Source organism: Gigantopelta aegis, chromosome 4 (assembly GCF_016097555.1).
Source record: "Gigantopelta aegis isolate Gae_Host chromosome 4, Gae_host_genome, whole genome shotgun sequence".
Lineage (NCBI taxonomy): Eukaryota > Metazoa > Mollusca > Gastropoda > Neomphalida > Peltospiridae > Gigantopelta > Gigantopelta aegis.
The window spans coordinates 69,824,918-69,847,544 of NC_054702.1; the positions used below are offsets into that span (position 1 = coordinate 69,824,918).

Sequence of the window (22,627 nt, forward strand, 5' to 3'; positions counted from 1 at the left end):
GAGAATTGGCCGATGACAGCCCACTGAATGAAAAATGGCAACTCTATTGTTTCACGTTATTTATATTTTTAAGTATGGAAGCATAAGGATATCATATCAATTAAAAAAATAGCTGACATTCGCACAGTTGAATGTATCTTATAAAGCAAATGATAAAAAAGGAACCGTTTCATCAGTTGTTGTATCTTATAAAGCAAATGATAAAAAAGGAACCGTTTCATCAGTTGTTCCTATAAATTTAGCAGTCTACACATTGCTGCAAGGTGTTTAAATACTACCTCCAAGATAAGGTGGTACAAACTTCATTTGTTTTTCCATAGATTTGATGATGTTTATTATTATTCATATTTTAAAATCTAAATAACCATCTAATATTTATTTAATTAAAACACAAATTATATGCTGTATTAATAGACAGTGTCTTGATGTGAAGTTTATTACTGATCTGCCTTCTATTACGTTTTTAATTTTTACAGCTTTTATCTGCTTCAATGAAATGATCGACATGTAATTTTACAGTTTCACTGACATTACTCACTAGCATGTAAATATTAACAGACATACATATGACAGTTTGCCATATGATTAGGTTTTGATAGTTATAAAATACTAAAACTACAGTTGTTTTAATGTACATACAGATAGTGTACTTTTAACCAATTTAGGTTCGGGTATAAAACACATTAATTTCAAAAGTAAACTTAAAAAACAATATGGATATACTTCAGTTTTCGTGGCTGGTTGCTGTCTGTACTTCTGCTTGTCCAACAGGGAAAGTAATTAAAACTATAGGTGGTTAATTGCTAAAACAATTGATGAAATCTCAAATGCCCCGATTCAATAGAGCCCGCGATTCAACAAAAAGCAGTATACATGAACATATGGTCATATTTTTTGTTTGCAATGTTTCCAGCAAAGCAGACCACCCAATTGTTTACCCTGAAGGTATGTTCTAACAAATAAATAGCAAAGCAAAAGTATGTTGTGCGGAGTCAGGTCCATCAAAATTTCAAGCCCTTGGATCCCGGACTATAACCCATGTACAAATGCGTGGAGATTCCTTTGCAACCCTATATAGCTGCTTGGCAGTAATCATGATATTATGAGAACACGTAATCCAGATTCGGGCACTTCTGTTTAATTCGGGCAAAAATCGGTCTGCCACCCCACACCCCACACCCGATACACACGCTACAAAAATGGGAGCCCGTACGCATTTGTTTATTTATAATCAACTGAGAACAATAATACACTGAACTATTAGTTTTTGCGTATTGGTTCTATTTGCGTTTGTTTAAAATTCAGCTTAATTTATTTCATCTCTAAAAAATAAATACTAAAATGAATTCTACAATTACCAATGAATAACAATAAATACAAAAGCCCTACTTGTTAGTAAGAGTCATCAACGCAGTACTCCTTCAACAAACCAGGAAACAGAAAAATCTACCGGTAAATGACTTTTTATAGTTTCCATTCACGGGGGGAAAATCCCTTTTCGTGACGTCACTCGAAGTACGAATGTAGTCACCGCGGTACAGGACGCTTAACTGTGGTACTCGCTCTCAGACAACAGTTTAAAATGGCATACCCTAGTTATTAAACATAACGGCTTATTTTTCATTATTAGAGCCATTTTTAATCATTGCAATTTAACATTATTTGTATATTATTGTTTAGTGGATCCATATCCGTACATAAAAGTGTTTCCAGTCACCTCATGTTTGTAATACCACTAAATGCATTTTTATTAGGGGTGACTGTTGCGGTCAGTTTTAGTATTGCAATTGTATTGCGATAGTTAAAATACTATTGTGATAGTATTGCAATAGTGATGGTACTATTGCAATATTATTGCAATAATATTTTGAATTCGTAAACCGCTTGTTAACAGTAATATGAATAGCTATTTCACAAAACTATTTACCTGTCTTCCAATATGCATGTATGCATGTATGTATGCATGCATGCATGTATGCATGCATGTATGTATGTATGCATGCATGCATGTAGGAATGTAAGTATGTATTTATGTATGTTTGTATGTATTTTTGTCCGTGTGAAGTGTGCGTGCGTATGTACGTATGTTTGTGTTTGTATGTATGTCTGTGTTTATACTTAGTTATTTGTAATACTGTCACTAGGTAGTGAAATCATATTTAATAAATTTATAAAGACCACACATTGTTGTTGTTATACTTTAACTATTCATACTATCGAAACTATCGATAGTTGAGCAAACAATTACGATAGTTATCGATAGTTGATTTAACTATCGATTCATTGCTATCGAGGCACTGACTATCGCAACATAGTGATAGTTCGATGTATTGTTACACCACTAATTTTTATGGTACTAAAAACGCACGTCTCTCTGAGAAGTAACGGTTATAGAGACGTGCTATTGTTTAAAATTGTGAGAGGGCATTTTCCTGTTTCAATGTCCTGGACTGGCGTTTCACTCTATATTGTAGCTTTATCCAGATGTGCTACAGGGCCCCGTTCCACGAAGCGATCTTAGCCCTAAGATCACCTTAAGCGCATAATTACCTTATTTAGTTAGGGTGATCTTAGCGCTGAGATCGCTTCGTGGAACGGGGCCCAGGTTTGTGTCCATTTTCACCGGTTTAAACTAGGGTCTGACACAATAGTAGCCGTCTGAGACCGACTTCGATTTAGACATAACAGGTAGTATAACTGGGAGTTGATTATCAAATAATCATATTGGGTGGAATGGCGCGGGGTAGGGCGGTGCAGGCACAGCGGAGCAGGGGGGCTTGGAGGTGCATTTCAGGACATCAAGTTTTCAACATTTTACGGGGAAGCATACCCCGACCCCCTAAAAACTTTGCTTTGCGCCCTCGATTTCAATCAACTCCCCCTCCCCATATCTACTTGCTTAAGCAATGCCTGTGGTGGGGTGGGGTATAATGGTTAATATGGTATTTGGATGAAAGTAACCCTATTTGGCAGTGGCTGGAACGAGAAATAGCCCAATGTGTCCTCCGACGAGGATCGATCCTAGACGGTCACATCAATATAGAGAGTGTAAGCAACTTAATGTATACATTTGTGTATGAGTACAATATAGAAATGTTTGCATTCCAGTGGAAATAAAACCAAATTAGGTAAAACGAGGAGACTTTAGCTAAAAGATTTAGATTTAGCTACATACTATTTAAATAATTTAATTTTTAATAAACAGTCTACATTCAATAAATATTTGTGAGCATGTACTAAATGATAAACATTTTTAATAAGAATCAAGTTTTGTTTAACGACATCATTAGAGCACATTGATTTACTAATCATCTTCTGTTTTGACACATCGTCTTAGAGAGGAAACCCGCTATATTTTCCCCTTAGCAACAAGGGATCTTTTATTTGCACCATCGTCACAGACATGATTGCACATACCACGACCTTTGATATACCATATATATATGACCAATGGTTTAATGCAACGCGAATTTCATCAGAAATAAAATTATCCATTTTAAATTCCCGATTTTATAAATAATTTTCCCGATTTTATAAATACTACATCTGGGCTTTCCCCATGCAGTTACTAAATGTAGCCTGGAAATTCCAGTTCCTTGCTTGAATACAGCTGGCGTCTAATAATAACTATCGGTCTATCGACTCAAGTAACGGGACGTATATTAATAACGATATTAGTTCGGCTTGAGGTAAATCGAAAATGAAAAGTGTTTCGGAAATAACAATTTTTTTTTTTTTTATGTATAATTTATTTAAAAAAACCAAACAAACAATAAATAAAAAAAAAACACACACACCGTACTCAACGACATTGGTCAGTATATAAACAAACCAGCGATAATGAAGAATGGAATTTACAACTAAGAATAATAGTATTTAGCAATACCATACATTCAAAAAATTATTTTGAACCTCATTTGTGCCAGGATCAGTATCTGTTTCCAAATGCAGGAGAAATTCCAATCCTTTAATCCATTAACTATTAGAAAACACGCACAGTAGTTTAGATCCGACTTTCTGTTGAGAGCTGTCACTCACAAAATCAACATTACTGTATTAGTAGCAGCAGTCCTTGTACTAGTAATATTTTTAAAAAGTGTTTTGTTTTTTAATATTATTATACTCGTATAAAACTATTCATAACAATATTTATGTAAACGAGTATTATATCAATAAGTAAATAAAATGTGTTGAGAGCGTCATTAAATAAAACATTTCCTTCCTTATATCAATAACATCTGTCCTTGGCAAAGAGCTTATCTGAGCCACGTGAATTTACACGCCCACTTATATAGCACTACTTGACACGTACATATTCTATCACATCGCACATTTTTTCAGTTGCATTCGATTCTTGCGCACCTCGACCTTCAGACAATGAAGTTGTCTAGCGAGAACGTGGTGATTTCTCTCCCCCCCACCCTGGGGGCTGTGTTGCGTGTACTTGGCCCACTAGTCAAGTACCGCATTGAACACAATGGAGACAGTGCTGTTGTAACTTTGAGTTACGGAGCTACCAACTCATCAGGATCGAAGAGGAGGAACCGGAGGCGGCGACCTAAGACTTCGCAGGGGGGACCAAACCTGGCGGCTCAACCGCCAGGAGCGGTCCCACCTGCCCCGAAGAGGAAGATCAGACCAACGGGAGCGAGACAGGGTGATCCAAACCCGGTGGCTAAACCACCGGAGGCGGTTCATTCTGCGCAGCCGCTCCCAGTTTCTGACCGGAAGCACTCGCCAGGAGCGGAACAGGGGGGACCAAAGCTGTCAGCTCCACTGACAGTGGCGATCCCTCCTGACGACCCACCTGCTGAGAGGGAAACTGGACACGTCATCGTGACGGACCCCCCAGCGAGCCCAAAAGCGCCTTCCACTGATGATGATGTTGTTGCCGACCCTGCAGACGGAGGGGAGTCCAAGAGGAGGAAGATGTCAACGGTTTCCGAACCGGGGACATTCGACCAATCCAAATGGACTATCGCATGTGAAAACATCCCATCCAAATGGCAGGGTTGTATCCACGGCGACTTCACAGACACCAGCCAACTAAAGGGACTCTGGAATGAGAACAACTGGCGAAACCTACCCAACGGAATTGGGAAATACCAACTGCACTCAACAGGAACTGGCAACCAGATCCACGTGACTGCAAAACAGGACGGACTGTACAGGCAAGGACTCTTGATACCGGATATGACCAACACAACGATCCATCGTATCCTCAAGATAGTGCTGAGAGATATATATCCGGCAGCCATCTACAGGAATATCAAGGTCTTGATTGAAGGACTCCCCAACTTCAGGCCTGGACAGTCCATCACCTCACCATGAGTCCTGTTATACCAACCTCCTACTAACCTTTACCTCCGTGAGTACCAACCTTTTTTTGGGCTAGTTAGACTTTAAACGTTTTGGAACCAGTTCTAAATTCTTATGTTTATTTTTTTATAAATAGTCTAACGCATTTTACTTTGGCGCCCGTTCAATTGCTCAAAATCACCTTAAAACTTTTCGGCCGAGCAGTCTTAACCATTTTTTGGCTAAAATTTTAGAGTCCAGACATGTATCGGTATGCAGTACTCTTTGTAGACTTAGGTAAAAAACAGGCTTCACCGAGGAATCGAAATTCAGCCAATCAGAACACGGCTCCCACTCGGTGTTACTTCTTGTTTATGAAGTGTCTGCTAGTCGGTCCGCGCTTACTAAATGGCTTTTTTCCAAATTCCGCCCACTTCAAACTTACCCCCCCCCCCCCCCCTGCTCCGGAGTCAGTCACTGGCGAAGTCAGAGGCTAATTCCGCAGTGGGCGTGCCTGAACCTTCGTGGATAGGGGCACGTAAATATAGTTACCCATACCCATATCACATCGCATTCATCTAGCGTTACTCGTAAAAACCAGACTAGCGAGCCACCGCGTTGCCCCCATTGAACCTATATCGCTGTGGAAATTCCAGGAACACGTAGCGGTAGATAATAATACATGCATCGTTGGACACAAGTTCCCGAGAAAATTCTGGTTCGCCCCAGTTGTAAGTGGACTTCGTTGTGACAGAACATTTCGGGTAACTTGAAATACATTACTTGGATACACGCCAACTTTATTAACCGGACATGGACGTTCAGGTATTGATCAAATAGAGATGACAAAATTGTACAGTAATACTGACTATAAGCGTCGGGTGAAGGTGTGTCTCTGTGTGTGTATGTGGGGTGGTGGGGGTGCTTAAAGATGATGATGATGATGATGATGATGATGATTAGGATTCTAATGATATGATGGATGGATGGATTAAGATAGATGTAGGAAGGGATCGAGGGGTGGGTGTGTGTATGTGTGTGTATATACTCGTATGTATGTATGTATTGATGTATGTATGTATGTATGTATGTATGTATGTATGTATGTACGTACGTACGTACGTACGTACAGTATGTATTGATGTATGACTATCTATAATATATTGTATGTTTGTCGAAGTTGACCATTACATACATAGATATTAACGCACTGGCGGAGACTTATTGTATTTGGTAGAATTATTATTTTTATTTATGTATTCAACCTTACTCTTATATTGCATATATCTCGAAGGCTATTTGGCCACAACGCGTGAAATTGTGGTGGGAAATGAGGATGCTTATTGTCTAATAAGCATAAAAAGATGGCCTCCTACAAACTTGCCTATTTCGACCACCTTGAATATCGTACGTACTTTTGCACTTACGCTCTTTAAAACAATTATAAAAGAAAATGTTCTCTGCCAAAAGTAATAAAATTTGGGAACAAAATTGACAAATGGGCGATCTACATAAGGTAATAATTTGGATATTGTTTAAGCTTGCGTATAGTGACCACTATTTCACAATTTCCCAACTATTTTGGCTGTTGTTTTAATTCAGCTATTTCTTCTAAATGCCTGTAATGGCATGACTGACAGCAGGTTGCCACCAAACAGACAACCGTATTGGCCCTTTAACTATAATCTATGATTTCGACCTGGTTAAAGTAAATGGAGGCCATTTTGGATTTCGCTGTTTTCCACCAGAGAAGGTTTTTATCAAAATCTAAATCGCTGACAGGGTGATTTTTTTCCAAAGCAACATGACCAGCTGTTCCTGCCCAATAAAAAGTCATGGCTGCTATAGACAATTAATCACGTCATAAATTTCAAAGTTTCTTAATTTTGCTTATGTTTTATTCCTATTAATAATATATTCTTTGCATTGCTAAATGAACGTATATACCGGTACCAATTTCAAACGTCTAAGTTATTTTGTTCAAAAGAAAAACGTATTTAGGTAAATAGCAAAACAAATATTTATTTATAATTTTCCCCCATTTTTGAAGCCCTGTAATTCTACTTCTGTTCAGAATATAACATGTTACTATTATTATATTTCCCAATATACCAGGAATATAACACTACATATGGATATTTCGTAAGTTGTACCAAAGTTGACAAATAATCATTTCTTGTTGCCTTCTAAGACCACACATATAACTTATTTTCAAGTTTTTTTGTGGGGTTTTTTTTGTGGGTTTTTTTTACAAATGTCAGTTAAAAATTCCATTCACAGCAAACGACATTGTTTTTTTGTAATTAAAAATTATTTTATTTATAATTTTGTCCCATATTTGAAGTTATATAATTCTGTTTCTGTTCCGGATATGACACTGATTTTTTTTCTATTAATATGCTGCCCTATATATTGGGAATACACTACATACGAATATTTCTTATGTTGTACCAAAGAAATTATAATTTCTTGTTGCCTTCCAAGACCAAGCATATAACTTATTTTCAAGGGGGTTTTTAAAATTAAAACTATAGTATTAAAACTTTTTTTTTCACAACTGCCAGTGTAAAATTACATTCACATCAAATGACATTGACTGTTTTGTCACAAATTATTTTATGTATAATAATGTCCCATATTTGAAGCACTTTAATTCTATTTCTGTTCAGGATCTGACATTGATTTTTCTATTATTATGTTGCTCAGTATACTGGGAATAAAATATTATATACAGATATTTAATATTGTGTACCATAGTTAGGATTTAATCATATGTTATAGCTTATAAAGACCACACATATGACGTATTTTCAAATTATTCTTTTTTATTCTTATTTTTATTTTTTATTTGTTGTTTTTTTCCCCCTTTTTTTTTTACAGCATATGATATTAATTTTTTTTAATTGTTTGGTCTAAAATTATTTTAATTTTTAAAAAAAACATATTTGAAGCCTATAATTCTGTTTCTGTTCAGGATATAACATTGATTCTTCTAGTAATAAGTTTCCCAGGTGCCAGTGAAATCGTATTTTAGAAAAAAATATATACTATAAAGGTTTAGTGGGATGCTGAATTAAGAAACATACACTTTCTCTATTGCAGTATGTGTATTTTTATATTATAGTTCCGTATCTACTTGATTTTCATTCATGACATATATTCAACCTTGACATTGTCTGTTTGATTTGGGGTAATAAAAATAAGAAGAAGAAAAAAGATACACTTCGAAAATGATTAGCAACGGTGCAAATATAGCAGATAATTATGTTAAGGTTTTGGGGGATGCTGAATTCGAAATTGCATATTTGGATAATGTTAGGTAACAGCTAGGATACCGTTTAATCGCTGCTAGTAGCTTTAATTATACTCATACGGTCGAATTATAATTTGGAAACCGTTCTCATTGCAATAATGCTTACTTTTAACACACTACGAGAGCGTGCTCGTACCAATGACATTCGGTTTAAGAATGTTAAAGTTAAAGGGCTTTTTTAGCGACACCACTAGAGCACATTGGTTTATTAATCATGTGCTATTGGATGTCAAACATTTGGTAATTTTGACATAGAGTCTTACAGAGGAAACCCGCTACATTTTATTTTTCAGTTATGTCAGGTCATAAGTTTTAACGTGCACATTCGGAGCAAGTTGTTGTACCACACGTCTGTCATGGGCGCAGGTGTCGACTAGCTCCGGCTCTTCTGTCCAGGACAGGAAATGGGTTGGGGTGGAGGGTGAGGGGTAGGATAGGGGAACTCCCGGGCTTAGCAAGTGCAAGAGAGCACAAGCAGTCCGACCAGGTTTTTCCATTAGTAGCAAGAGATATTTTATATGCACTATTCCACAGACAGTCTTTGATATATCAGTCGTGGTGCATTGGCTTGATCTAAAAATACCACAATGGATCCACCGACAGGGATCGATCACAGACCGACCGCGCAACAAGCGAGCTCTTTACCACCCGACTCTGTTATACATCAATACGCAATTCACTTTATATCTTAATATGATATAATGCTTTAACAGTTACATGATAACACCAACACTTTTTTTTAAAAAGAACCATAAAAGTAAGTTAAATGTGTTTGGGGCGACGAACTAGGTAATTTTAATTTAACTGATAAAACTGTTGCGTTGATATTAAGGACTGACAACCTGAACTGATCATGTCCAAAGTCTGGTTGTCAGGTTACCAAGGATCAATATTTAAAACATTCTGAAAAAAAATACGAATTATTCTAAAATAATATTGATTTAATTTGCTGTGTCGTTGCAGCTGTGTTTGTAAAAAAACACCCCACAATTTAATAGCGAAAACAATATATTCTGTATCCGGTTCTGATTTTGTCTTTCTTATCGTTACTATAATAAGTCATAATTAATTACATGTACTATAATAAGCGAGTTTGGGATTGGGACACCCAATAAGCGATATTGGGAATTACCCACCAATTCCAAGGAATAGCTTTGAAGTAAATGACGTGTTGTATTAACATGTGACACATGCACACAGTGTGGGCTGATCAATAATGTTTCTGACGCAAGCGCTAAAATAGGCATATACACAAATGTATATCGATATCCGCTAGTTGTCATGCCCTTAATTTGGAATTTTCCGTTCGTAGATCGAGTGTTTTGTTTCTGATTCTGAAAAGTTTAGAATGTCTCTATAACAATCGCCGAAAAGCTTGGAAATTAAATACTTTATAAATGTTCTGCAGTCCTAAAAATAATTAAGAATGGTCATAGTAAAAAACTCCAATAATATAAAAGGTATCACTATAGATGGTGAAAAATATTTAATATCGCAGTATGCAGACGACACAAGTTTTATTTTAGACGGCTCTCCTGAGTCCCTGCAGGGTGTTCTATCTATCCTAGATTATTATGCACAAATATCTGGCCTAAAAATTAACTACACCAAATCAAAAGCTATTTGGATAGGTAGCAAGAAATTTTCAAATGAAGTTTACCATCACACTCGATGGAAACTAGAATAGGGCAGTACACAGTTTAACCTTCTCGGTATTAACTTTTCCATTAACCTAGAAGAAATTATTGATTTAAATTATAATCCCAAGATAATCGAAATACAAAAATTAATGAAGCTATGGTCTATCAGAAAACTTACTGTTTTAGGAAGAATTACAGTCCTGAAAACGTTAATAGTTCCTAAACTAACATACCTACTGAAAACATTACCAAATCCAAGCGAACGTTTGCTAAAACATATAAATACATTATTTTTCCAATTTATTTGGAATAGCGGCCGTGAACAACTTAAAAGAAAGTTAATAACGCAAGACTATAAAAATGGTGGCATCAAAATGATAAACATAAATAATTTTATGACCGCTTTGAAAAGTTCGTGGATCCGACGGATATTTTCAAATAACCCAAAATGGACTATTTTGTTCGAAGCTTCTACAAATATATCAACACGTGATTTAATTATATATGGCGACCATTTTCTATACTGTAAAAAAAGTTCAATAAAAAATACATTTTGGAGAGACACATTGGTTAGTTGGTTAAGGATACAAGAAAAACAAATTCCAGTAAACGTAGATGATATTCTCCAGATCAATATTTGGTTCAACAGTAAAATATGTATAGATAAAAAGCCATTTATACTAAAACGATATATCTCAAAAGGTATTATCTTTATTAACGATTTGTTGAAAGAACAAGGAGACTTTCTAACATATGAACAGTTCATAGAGAAATACGACATAATTACCAATTTTCTGGAATATGCTTCATTGGTCAGTGCTATAAAATCATTCATTTACAACCTAGATAATTTAAATGATGACGTTTTTATAGCATTACAAAATCCTGTTCTTCCATATAACTTAAAGGTTTTGTTCAAAGATCAGAAAGGTTGCAAACATATATATGATTTACTGAACACTCAAACCACCATTCCAAAATCACAAATAAAATATTCTAAGGAAGGATATATCTATGATATATATGATTGGGAAAAATATTACATTCTACCCTTTAGATCTGTCAAAAGCACAACATTATTTTGGTTTCAGTATAAAATCATACACCGAATTCTTACAACTAACAAATTTCTAAATATGATTAATTATATTGATTCCAATGCCTGTAGTTTTTGCAATAAATCACCTGAAACCATACAACACCTTCTATTTGAATGTAGTTTAGTACATTCTCTGTGGAAAGCAATAGAAGAATGGATAAGAAATGAAACTGGAATTAATATCACTCTAAGCAGAGACATAGTTATGTTAGGCATGATCAACAACGAAAAAGGTGATTTTATAAATTGGCTGACTATCAACATAAAATATTATATTTACAGTATGAAAATACAAAAAAAAAATTACATGTCAATGCCGCGAAAAATATTCTACAAAATAATTTTGAAATAGAAAAATATATTTATTACAAAAATTGCAACTATGAAGCATTTCATAAGCAATGGACACCCTATAAAACACTCTTTGAAATAATGTTTTAATTAAAAATAATGCTTTGAAAGTTCACTTGGAAATAGAGTACTAATTAAAATGTCATTCTCTAATACTCTCTCAGTATCCCCACAACTTCTTTATACTTATCTACTGCTGTTGCGCTCTCTCTCTCTCTCTCTCTCTCTCTCTCTCTCTCTCTCTCTCTCTCTCTCTCTCTCTCTCTCTCTCTCTCTCTCTCTCTCCCTCGTTCCGTCTTATAAATACCACAGAAAGCATTAACATATTTAAATAGCATCTTTTGTTTAGATACTATTGTTTAAATATGTACTTTGTAAGGCAGTGACCACGGCTCCCCAACCTGTTCACTGTCTATGTTCTGGGGGCAATAAATCTTTAAAAAAAAAAAAAAAGGTCAGGCAGGTCAATCAGTGATTGATATATATTTGCACGTATTTTATTTTTCTCTCGCAATAAAATGAATTTTCTCTCAATCTTTCAACCATCGTAAAACCAATGGCGTCACTTTCTGGTGATGTCGCTTATAATTAGAAATAGCTTTAATTTTCCTTCCTCCATATATGCACAACTTGTCAAATATTATTGATTTGTACATGAAATGTATGCCTAGGAGCCGGAAGGCTTAAAGCTAATAAATTATTATTATAAAAATAGCTTTATATCCAAATAAAATGGCAGACATTTTAAATTAGTAGCAGGTCGACTCACTGGTATCCGTTTGCCTAAATCCGATTTCGCTGTGTTCAAACGTAATTAACAGATGTTTAATTTTGTTAAACATAATAGCGTCTTTCAATAACTTGCCTTTAATAATAAATACACATCACCCAAGGACGTCCTCGATAGGGTACGAAAGACAGATATTAAGGTAAATTTCTATTCAACTTCAATCATTTATTTTTCATATAGAGGAATTCAGAAAATGTCGCTCGTTCGATTCGTTTTTAAACAACGCGTTGTAAGCTAAACGGTATTTAACAGCCGCTCATGTAGTATTCTCTGTATAAAAGAATTTAATTTTAAATTATGTATTTTGATTTAACCTAATCTATATTTTAATCTTACTTGGATTTTAGCCCAATATCCCTGGATCTACCTGTTAACTTGAAGTTACAACTAGCGCAACCTAATATCTCTGGATCTACCTGTTAACTTCAAGTTACAACTAGCACAACCTAATATCTCTGGATTTACCTGTTAACTTGAAGTTACAACTAGCCCAAACTAATATCTCTTGATCTACCTGTTAACGTGAAGTTACAACTAGAGCAACCTAATATCGCTGGATCTACCTGTTAACTTGAAGTTACAACTAGCCCAACCTAATATCTCTTGATCTACCTGTTAACTTGAAGTTACAACTAGCCCAACCTAATATCTCTTGATCTACCTGTTAACGTGAAGTTACAACTAGAGCAACCTAATATCTCTGGATCTACCTGTTAACTTGAAGTTACAACTAGCCCAACCTAATATCTCTGGATCTACCTGTTAACTTGAAGTTACAACTAGCCCAACCTAATATCTCTGGATCTACCTGTTAACGTGAAGTTACAACTAGAGCAACCTAATACCTCTGGATCTACCTGTTAACTTGAAGTTACAACTAGCCCAACCTAATATCGCTGGATTTACCTGTTAACTTGAAGTTACAACTAGCCCAACCTAATATCTCTGGATCTACCTGTTAACTTGAAGTTACAACTAGCCCAACCTAATATCTTTGGATTTACCTGTTAACTTGAAGTTACAACTAGCCCAACCTAATATCTCTGGATCTACCTGTTAACTTGAAGTTACAACTAGCCCAACCTAATATCTCTGGATTTACCTGTTAACTTGAAGTTACAACTAGCCCAACCTAATATCTCTTGATCTACCTGTTAACTTGAAGTTACAACTAGCACAACCTAATATCTCTGGATCTACCTGTTAACTTGAAGTTACAACTAGCACAACCTAATATCTTTGGATCTACCTGTTAACTTGAAGTTACAAGTAGCCCAACCTAATATCTCTGGATTTACCTGGTAACTTGAAATTACAACTAGAGCAACCTAATATCGCTGGATCTACCTGTTAACTTGAAGTTACAACTAACGCAACCTAATATCTCTGGATTTACCTGGTAACTTGAAGTTACAACTAGCCCAACCTAATATCTCTTGATCTACCTGTTAACGTGAAGTTACAACTAGAGCAACCTAATATCCCTGGATGTACCTGTTAACTTGAAGTTACAACTAGCCCAACCTAATATCTCTTGATCTACCTGTTAACGTGAAGTTACAACTAGAGCAACCTAATATCTCTGGATCTACCTGTTAACTTGAAGTTACAACTAGCCCAACCTAATATCGCTGGATTTACCTGTTAACTTGAAGTTACAACTAGCCCAACCTAATATCTCTGGATCTACCTGTTAACTTGAAGTTACAACTAGCCCAACCTAATATCTCTGGATCTACCTGTTAACTTGAAGTTACAACTAGCACAACCTAATATCTCTGGATTTACCTGTTAACTTGAAGTTACAACTAGCCCAACCTAATATCTCTTGATCTACCTGTTAACGTGAAGTTACAACTAGAGCAACCTAATATCGCTGGATCTACCTGTTAACTTGAAGTTACAACTAGCCCAACCTAATATCTCTGGATCTACCTGTTAACTTGAAGTTACAGCTAGCCCAACCTAATATCGCTGGATGTACCTGTTAACTTGAAGTTACAACTAGCCCAACCTAATATCTCTGGATCTACCTGTTAACTTGAAGTTACAACTAGCACAACCTAATATGTCTGGATCTACCTGTTAACTTGAAGTTACAACTAGCACAACCTAATATCTCTGGATCTACCTGTTAACTTGAAGTTACAAGTAGCCCAACCTAATATCTCTGGATTTACCTGTTAACTTGAAATTACAACTAGAGCAACCTAATATCGCTGGATCTACCTGTTAACTTGAAGTTACAACTAGCCCAACCTAATATCTCTTGATCTACCTGTTAACGTGAAGTTACAACTAGAGCAACCTAATATCGCTGGATCTACCTGTTAACTTGAAGTTACAACTAGCCCAACCTAATATCTCTTGATCTACCTGTTAACGTGAAGTTACAACTAGAGCAACCTAATATTTCTGGATCTACCTGTTAACTTGAAGTTACAACTAGCCCAACCTAATATCTCTGGATCTACCTGTTAACTTGAAGTTACAACTAGCACAACCTAATATCTCTGGATTTACCTGTTAACTTGAAGTTACAAGTAGCCCAGTCCAATATCCCTGAATCTACCTGTTAACGTGAAGTTACAACTAGAGCAACCTAATATCCCTGGATCTACCTGTTAACGTAAAGTTACAACTAGCGCAACCTAATATCTCTGGATTTACCTGTTAACTTGAAGTTACAACTAGCGCAACCTAATATCTCTGGATTTACCTGTTAACTTGACGTTACAACTAGCCCAACCTAATATCTCTGGATTTACCTGTTAACTTGACGTTACAACTAGCCCAACCTAATATATCTGGATTTACCTGTTAACTTGACGTTACAACTAGCCCAACCTAATATCTCTGGATTTACCTGTTAACTTGACGTTACAACTAGCCCAACCTAATATCGCTGGAATTACCTGTTAACTTGAAGTTACAACTAGCCCAACCTAATATCTCTGGATCTACCTGTTAACGTGAAGTTACAACTAGCCCAACCTAATATCGCTGGATTTACCTGTTAACTTGACGTTACAACTAGCCCAACCTAATATCGCTGGATTTACCTGTTAACGTGAAGTTACAACTAGCCCAACCTAATATCGCTGGATTTACCTGTTAACGTGAAGTTACAACTAGCCCAACCTAGTATCGCTGGATTTACCTGTTAACTTGACGTTACAACTAGCCCAACCTAATATATCTGGATCTACCTGTTAACTTGAAGTTACAACTGGCCAGCGGTTGCAAAACGAAGTACTAGTAGGCGTTGGAACTGACACTGTAGGAGTTGGGGGTCTATCGAGAGCTACAGACACTCAGTAATGGGGGCACGCGGAGGGTGGGGTGGGGGGTGGGGGGCTCTATGGGCCGGAGTCTGTTACCACAAAAGTGTGTAATGTAGTCCACTTGTAATGCATATAGTTGGTGAAATTGTTGGCCCAAAGAATAGAACAAGTATGACTCGGTGGTTTTCCGTTTTAAAAAAAAGCTATTTTCCTTTCATGTTTTTGTAAATTCCGTTTCATTTCTGTTTCAGACTACAATATGTAATTAACAATTGAACTAACACAAGTTGTGACAAATTAAAGGGTCCGAAAATTGACTGGCGTCGACATGCGTCGCTATTTGTCATTAAATCAAAGTAAGCCTACATATTAGTAGCGAAAAATCACATCAGGAGGTATACATTTGTATATGAGTACAATCTAGAAATGTTTGCACACATTGAACACATTATATTACTGAAATAATTTTCACTTGTCACGAGCTTTATCTATCTATCTATATATCTCCCGATTTTATAAATACTACATCTGGGCTTTCCCATGCAGTTACTAAATGTAGCCTGGAAATTCCAGTTCCTTGCTTGAATACAGCTGGCGTCTAATAATAACTATCGGTCTATCGACCCAAGTAACGGGACGTATATTAATAACGATATTAGTTCGGCTTGAGGTAAATCGAAAATGAAAAGTGTTTCGGAAATAACAAAGATTTTTTTGTATGTATAATTTATTTTAAAACAACAACAACAACAACAATTTAAAACAAAACCCAAACACACACCGTACTCAACGACATTGGTCAGTATATAAATAAACCAGCGATAATGAAGAATGGAATTTACAACTAAGAATAATAGTATTTAGCAATACATTCAGAAAATTACTTCGAACATGATTTGTGCCAGGGGTAGGGGAGGGGGTGGGGGGATTGGGGGAAGGGGGAGGGGGAGGTGGGTGGTTCGGGGGGATGGGACGGTTGAAGATGACGAAAGTTTAGCAAATATCTTTTATGAAGTCTAAATTTGCCATGGTTGAATAAACGTAAAAGAAAACCAGGTCCTCCTGTTGTGTTAAGGGAAAGGTTGACGAGTTTATGTTTGTAAATGGCAAACATTTCAGATGTGAATACTAATTAATAAAAACAGGTTACTTTATAAATGTTATTCCATTTCTTTTAACATTAGCTAAATTTTCGTTGTTGAGTATATATATATATGCATGTATGTATGTATGTATGTATGTATGTATGTATGTATGTATGTATGTATTATTATTATTATTATTATTATTATTATTATTTATTCAACCTGACTCTTATATTGCGTATGTCTCGAGGACTATGTGGCCAAAACGTGTGAAATTGTGGTTGGACATGAGCAGGCTTACTGTCTAATAAGCATAAAATGATCTTGCCTATTTCGACCACCTCGAATATCGCACGTACGTTTGCACTTACGCTCTTTAAAACAAATATATAAAAAAGGTTCTTTGCCAAAAGTCATATAATTTGGGCACAAGTTTGACAAAGGGGAGATCTACACGTATATATAACTTATTTTCAAGGTTTTTACAACTGTCAGTGTAAAATTCCATTCACAGCAAATGACATTGATTTATTTTTTTATCAAAAATTATTTTATTTATAATTTTGTCCCAAATTCGAAGTTATATAATTCTGTTTCTGTTCAGGATATGACGCTGATTTAATATGTTGCCCTATATACTGGGAATACGACACTACATACGAATATTTCATATATTGTATCAAAGAAATTATAATTTCTTGTTGCCTTCCAAGACCAAGCATATAACTTATTTTCAAGTGGGTTTTTTTTTATTACTACAGTAGTAGGTGTTTTTTTACAACTGCCAGTGTAAAATTACATTCATATGAAATGACATTGATTTTTTGTCACAAATTATTTTATGTATAATTATGTCCCATATTTGAAGCCCTCTAATTCTGTTTCTGTTCAGGATATTACATTGATTTTTCCATTAATATGTTGCTCAGTATGCTGGGAATAAAATATTCTATACAGATATTTACTATTTTGTACCATAGTTAAGAAATAATCATATATTATTGCTTACAAAGACGTTTTTGGGGGATGCTGATTTCGAAATTGCATATTTGGATAATGTTAGGTAACAACTAGGGTATCGTTTAATCGCTGCTAGTAGCTTTAATTATACTTATACGGTCGAATTATAATTTGGAAACCGTTCTCATTGAAATAATGCTTACTTTTAACACACTACAAGAGCGTGCTCGTATCAATGACATTCGGTTTAAGAATGTTAAAGTTAAAGGGCTTTTTTAACGACACCACTAGAACACATTGGTTTATTAATCATCGGCTATTGGATGTCAAACATTTGGTAATTTTGACATAGAGTCTTACAGAGGAAACCCGCTACATTGTTATTTCAGTTAGGTCAGGTTATAGGTTTGAACGTGCACATTCGGAGCAAGCTGGTGTACTACACGCCTGTCATGGACGCAGGTGTCCACTTACTCCGGCTCCGCCGTCCAGGACAGGAAAGGTGGAGGGGGTGGAAGGTGAGGGGTAGGATAGGAGAACTCCCGCGCTTGGCAAGTGCAAGAGAGCACAAGAAGCCCGACCAGGTTTTTCCATTAGTAGCAAGAGATATTTTATATGCACTATTCCACAGACATGATAGCACATACCACGGTCTTTGATACATCAGTTGTGGTGCATTGGCTTGATCTAAAAATACCACAATGGGTCCACCGACAGGGATCGATCACAGACCGACCGCGCAACAAGCGAGCTCTTTACCACCCGACTCTGTTATACATCAATACGCAATTCATTTTATATCTTAATATGATATAATGCTTTAACAGTTACATGATAACACCAACACTTTTTTTTTTTAAAGAGCCATAAAAGTAAGTTAAATGTGTTTGGGGCGACGAACTAGGTCATTTTTATTTAACTGATAAAACTGTTGCGTTGATATTAAGGACTGACAACCTGAACTGATCATGTCCAAAGTCTGGTTGTCAGGTTACCAAGGATCAATATTTAAAACATTCTGAAAAAAATACGAATTATTCTAAAATAATATTGATTTAATTTGCTGTGTCGTTGCAGCTGTGTTTGTAAAAAAAACACCCCACAATTTAATAGCGAAAACAATATATTCTGTATCCGGTTCTGATTTTGTCTTTCTTATCGTTACTATAATAAGTCATAATTAATTACATGTACTATAATAAGCGAGTTTGGGATTGGGACACCCAATAAGCGATATTGGGAATTACCCACCAATTCCAAGAAATAGCTTTGAAGTAAATGACGTGTTGTATTAACATGTGTGGGCTGATCAATAATGTTTCTGACGCAAGCGCTGAAATAAGCATATACACACATGTATATCGATTTACGCGAGGTTGTCATGCCCTTAATTTGGAATTTTCCGTTCGTAGATCGAGTGTTTTGTTTCTGATTCTGAAAAGTTTAGATATATTGTTTTGGTTGCCCGCTCTATTTGCGACTAATTCATTTCAAATTTAGGCCTGACAAAAACTTACTTTAAAAAAAATTCTAATTGTAAATTTAGTTATTATGATGCATTAAAAAATCGTCCTCTTCTAATTCAAATTGTAAATTCCATAGCCTTATTACCCCCACCAAGCCACAGTTTTGGACACATCTATCGGGGAATCTCGGAGGATGTGTCCAAGACAGGCGTGCTTGAACCTTCAGTGGATGTAAGCACGAGTCCAATGGTTGATTGATTGACTGATTAGTTCTCACCGTAGTGCACCACGACTGGTATATCAAAGGCTGTGGTATATCTTATCTTGTCTGTGGGACGATGCATATAAATGATTCCTTGTTACTAATGGAAAAATGTAGCGGGCTGCCTCTCTAAGACAGTATGTCACAGTTACCATATGTTTGACATCCAATAGCCGATGATTAATAAATCAATATGCTCTAGTGGTGTCGTTAAACAAAACAAACTTTAAAAAAAACCTTTCGTCAGTTGCTTAATTCTTTATTTATAGTTTGAGACACCTACTAGCCGATGTATTTTTCATGCTGAGGTGTCGTTAAACATTCATTCATTCATTCATTCATTCATTATTATAGGACATTAATACACGTCTGAACGGGAATTCCCATTCTGCAGACCGGCTTTTTTTCCATCAGTAGTCGAATGAGGGAACTTATAAAGAAATAATCATATTATATTAACAAACAGTTCATAACACTTACTGATTCAGTAACGCAAACGATTATTTCTATAAGTTTAAATAAAGAAAAATGTAGCAGACGTTCGTGCAGTTATGAAATTGTTTTTAATGACTTAATTTGGACCAATCGAGGCATTTATAACAAAATAATATTTACATTTTGGAATTATTATGCAATGTACACTAAATGTTGAAATCAGTCTAGGGTTAAGGTACCTTAAAATGTAACTAATGTTCTGCAAAACTAAAAATAGGTAATTAAAACATTATTTAGATGTTTTTGTATTTTATTTGTTAACAAAGTTTCTGGAGAAGCTCAAGTGGAGCAAATGTTATATTAAAATGTAGTACTGACTTTTAGAAAGGGTTTTTGACTAATATACACACAATGTACGCGCGCACGCACACACACACACACACACACACACACACACACACACACACACACATCGTGTTACATAATATCTTGCTAGTGGACTATCAATATAAAAACTGTAGCTGTTAATTGCTAAGAACAGCCTTTATGGTAGTAATGTGTTTCTGATTTCGTTTTGTAGACTTGGTGTCTGCTAGACACCTCAAAACCCGTTTTACATATCGTGCTGAGAACAGGGCTGTATCCAGCGTGTACGAAAATGTGTCCTTTTTATTTAAAAATGGCCACGTTTGTCTAGTTTGAAAATACCGATTCTGTTTTACTGTTCCCGCCTAGCTATTTTTCTTTCTAGATACGGTTCTAGAAGTGTCGTCAAACACACATTTGTCTCCTGTTTTGGGCCTCTTTCAGATAACATTAACAAATACTGAATAATTGAACAACAAAATCATTACCGCAACAACAACAAAAAAATCGCATTTCTGCACAAGGTTGAGTCAAATGGATGTTTTGACAAAGTCGAGACCTCTACCATGAAGTTCCGTCATGAATGTGCTTTTGGTAAAGGTAGACTGCCACTCCACAAAATGATACATATTCATCTTCTGTCTCTTCTGGGTAAACACATGTTGTTGTTGTTTTATTAAAACACCCTTTCAGATCTGCAGCTTGATATATTAATGTAAATAAGTGCTTATTGACTTTATGTTGTTTTTTGTTTGTTTTCAAAATTGTTTACTGGTTCCTTGGTCTATTTTTACAGTGATATGAATGCTATTGTGAATCGGTTAGACTACAAGATGGCAGAGGACGTTAATACAGAAAAGAGTTTCCGGAATACACATAAGGTAGATATAGCAAGATAGTTTTTTTTTCAATTGCTTCAAAATAACTATTCCATACTCTTATAAATATTGGATCTGGGCCCATATTTTCGAAGACATCTTGGCGCTACGAAATCGTAAAACCGTCGTAGGTTGTGACGTCACTACAGCTCACGCCATAGTGACGTCATAGTTTACGATGATTTTACGATTTCGTAGGCTAAGATAGCTTCGAAAATATGGGCCCTGGACACCGGCCATCAAAGTGATTCTCTCTTAAAACCACTTATCTGGAATAAAAAAAATAAAATAAAAACTTATCTGGTAAATCAATGGCCTAATCTTAGCGAAACCTGGGGTAAATGGTAAGGAATAGGACTCCATCCGAACGTACTATAGAATTTCGAGTCAACATCTGTTATGCCCTGCCTGTCTGTCAGATCGACACGCTCTAATGTTTCTATAGCGTAAACATAAATTAATCTATTCTTATATTTGTTATTGCCCTAAAATGTATGTTTATGAAATAGTGTTTATTTTTAACTCAAATGCAATATCAGCGGAATGCAGTTACAGTTTTTATTGAAGAAACACAGATATATCTATCTGACACAACTATATAGTCTAGTCAACCTAAGTGATTTTGGACATACTAATGAATGAATGAATAAATGAATGAATGAATGAAATGAATGAATGAATGAATGTTTAACCACAACCCAAAACAAACTGCAATAGAAAAAAATTTCAGAATTCATTTAAGGGACGTCCCTTGAACAACATACAAAAATCCGCAGAAATCCTCCATGGGGAAAATATGCCCAATTTGCATACATTCAAGATGGCGGCCAGCATATTTAACTTTGAATTGTGTTAGAATCTAGAGCCGTTCAAACAATAAATGTAGTTTTGGGTGGATGGGTAAGCTATTTAATATTTTTGAGTTTGATTCAACACTTCCTTCATTTGCATAATTCCAATATTGTCGCCAAAATACCCCTGAATAGGCAATTTTGCATTCACATACATAGTTTTTCCGAGATTTTGAAGTTGTTTAAATATTATTTGGAGATGAGTAAGCTATTAAACAAATAAATAAAATTCTGGTTCTATGGGACATTTTCGTCATTTCGTAATTTCAATATGGCCACCAAAGTACATTCAAATAGCCAATGTTGCCATATATCGGCATCGTCTACTTATGATTTTTCAAAGATCTTGAATTTGTTTATATATGATTTGGAGGTAATGACGCTATTCCACATACTGATGTATTCATTATATTGTTCGTTAATTCACATAAATCCAACATGGCTGCCAAACTTAAGATTTTGAAGAGAGCGAAGGTTGCGTTTCGAAAAACCTTCACAAATTTATCTTGTTACTGTTTATGTCTTCCTAAGATCATTAAAACTTACATT

At 35.6% G+C, this 22,627-nt stretch overlaps 1 protein-coding gene across 4 annotated transcripts in view; it reads left to right on the forward strand.

Moving 5' to 3' along the window:
- The first annotated feature begins 5,895 nt into the window (after positions 1 to 5,895).
- Positions 5,896 to 22,627, forward strand: part of LOC121371006 — a 37,299-nt gene continuing 20,567 nt past the window's right edge. For 3 of the 4 annotated variants that reach the window (XM_041496606.1, XM_041496608.1, XM_041496609.1), the window contains exons 1-2: positions 5,896 to 6,123; positions 21,146 to 21,230. In XM_041496606.1, the coding sequence (XP_041352540.1) occupies positions 21,150 to 21,230 (81 nt within the window). In that variant the 5' untranslated portion in view covers positions 5,896 to 6,123; positions 21,146 to 21,149. Of the gene's footprint in view, positions 6,124 to 20,417; positions 21,231 to 22,627 lie in introns of those variants that run through there. The other variant, XM_041496607.1, reaches the window with a different exon arrangement.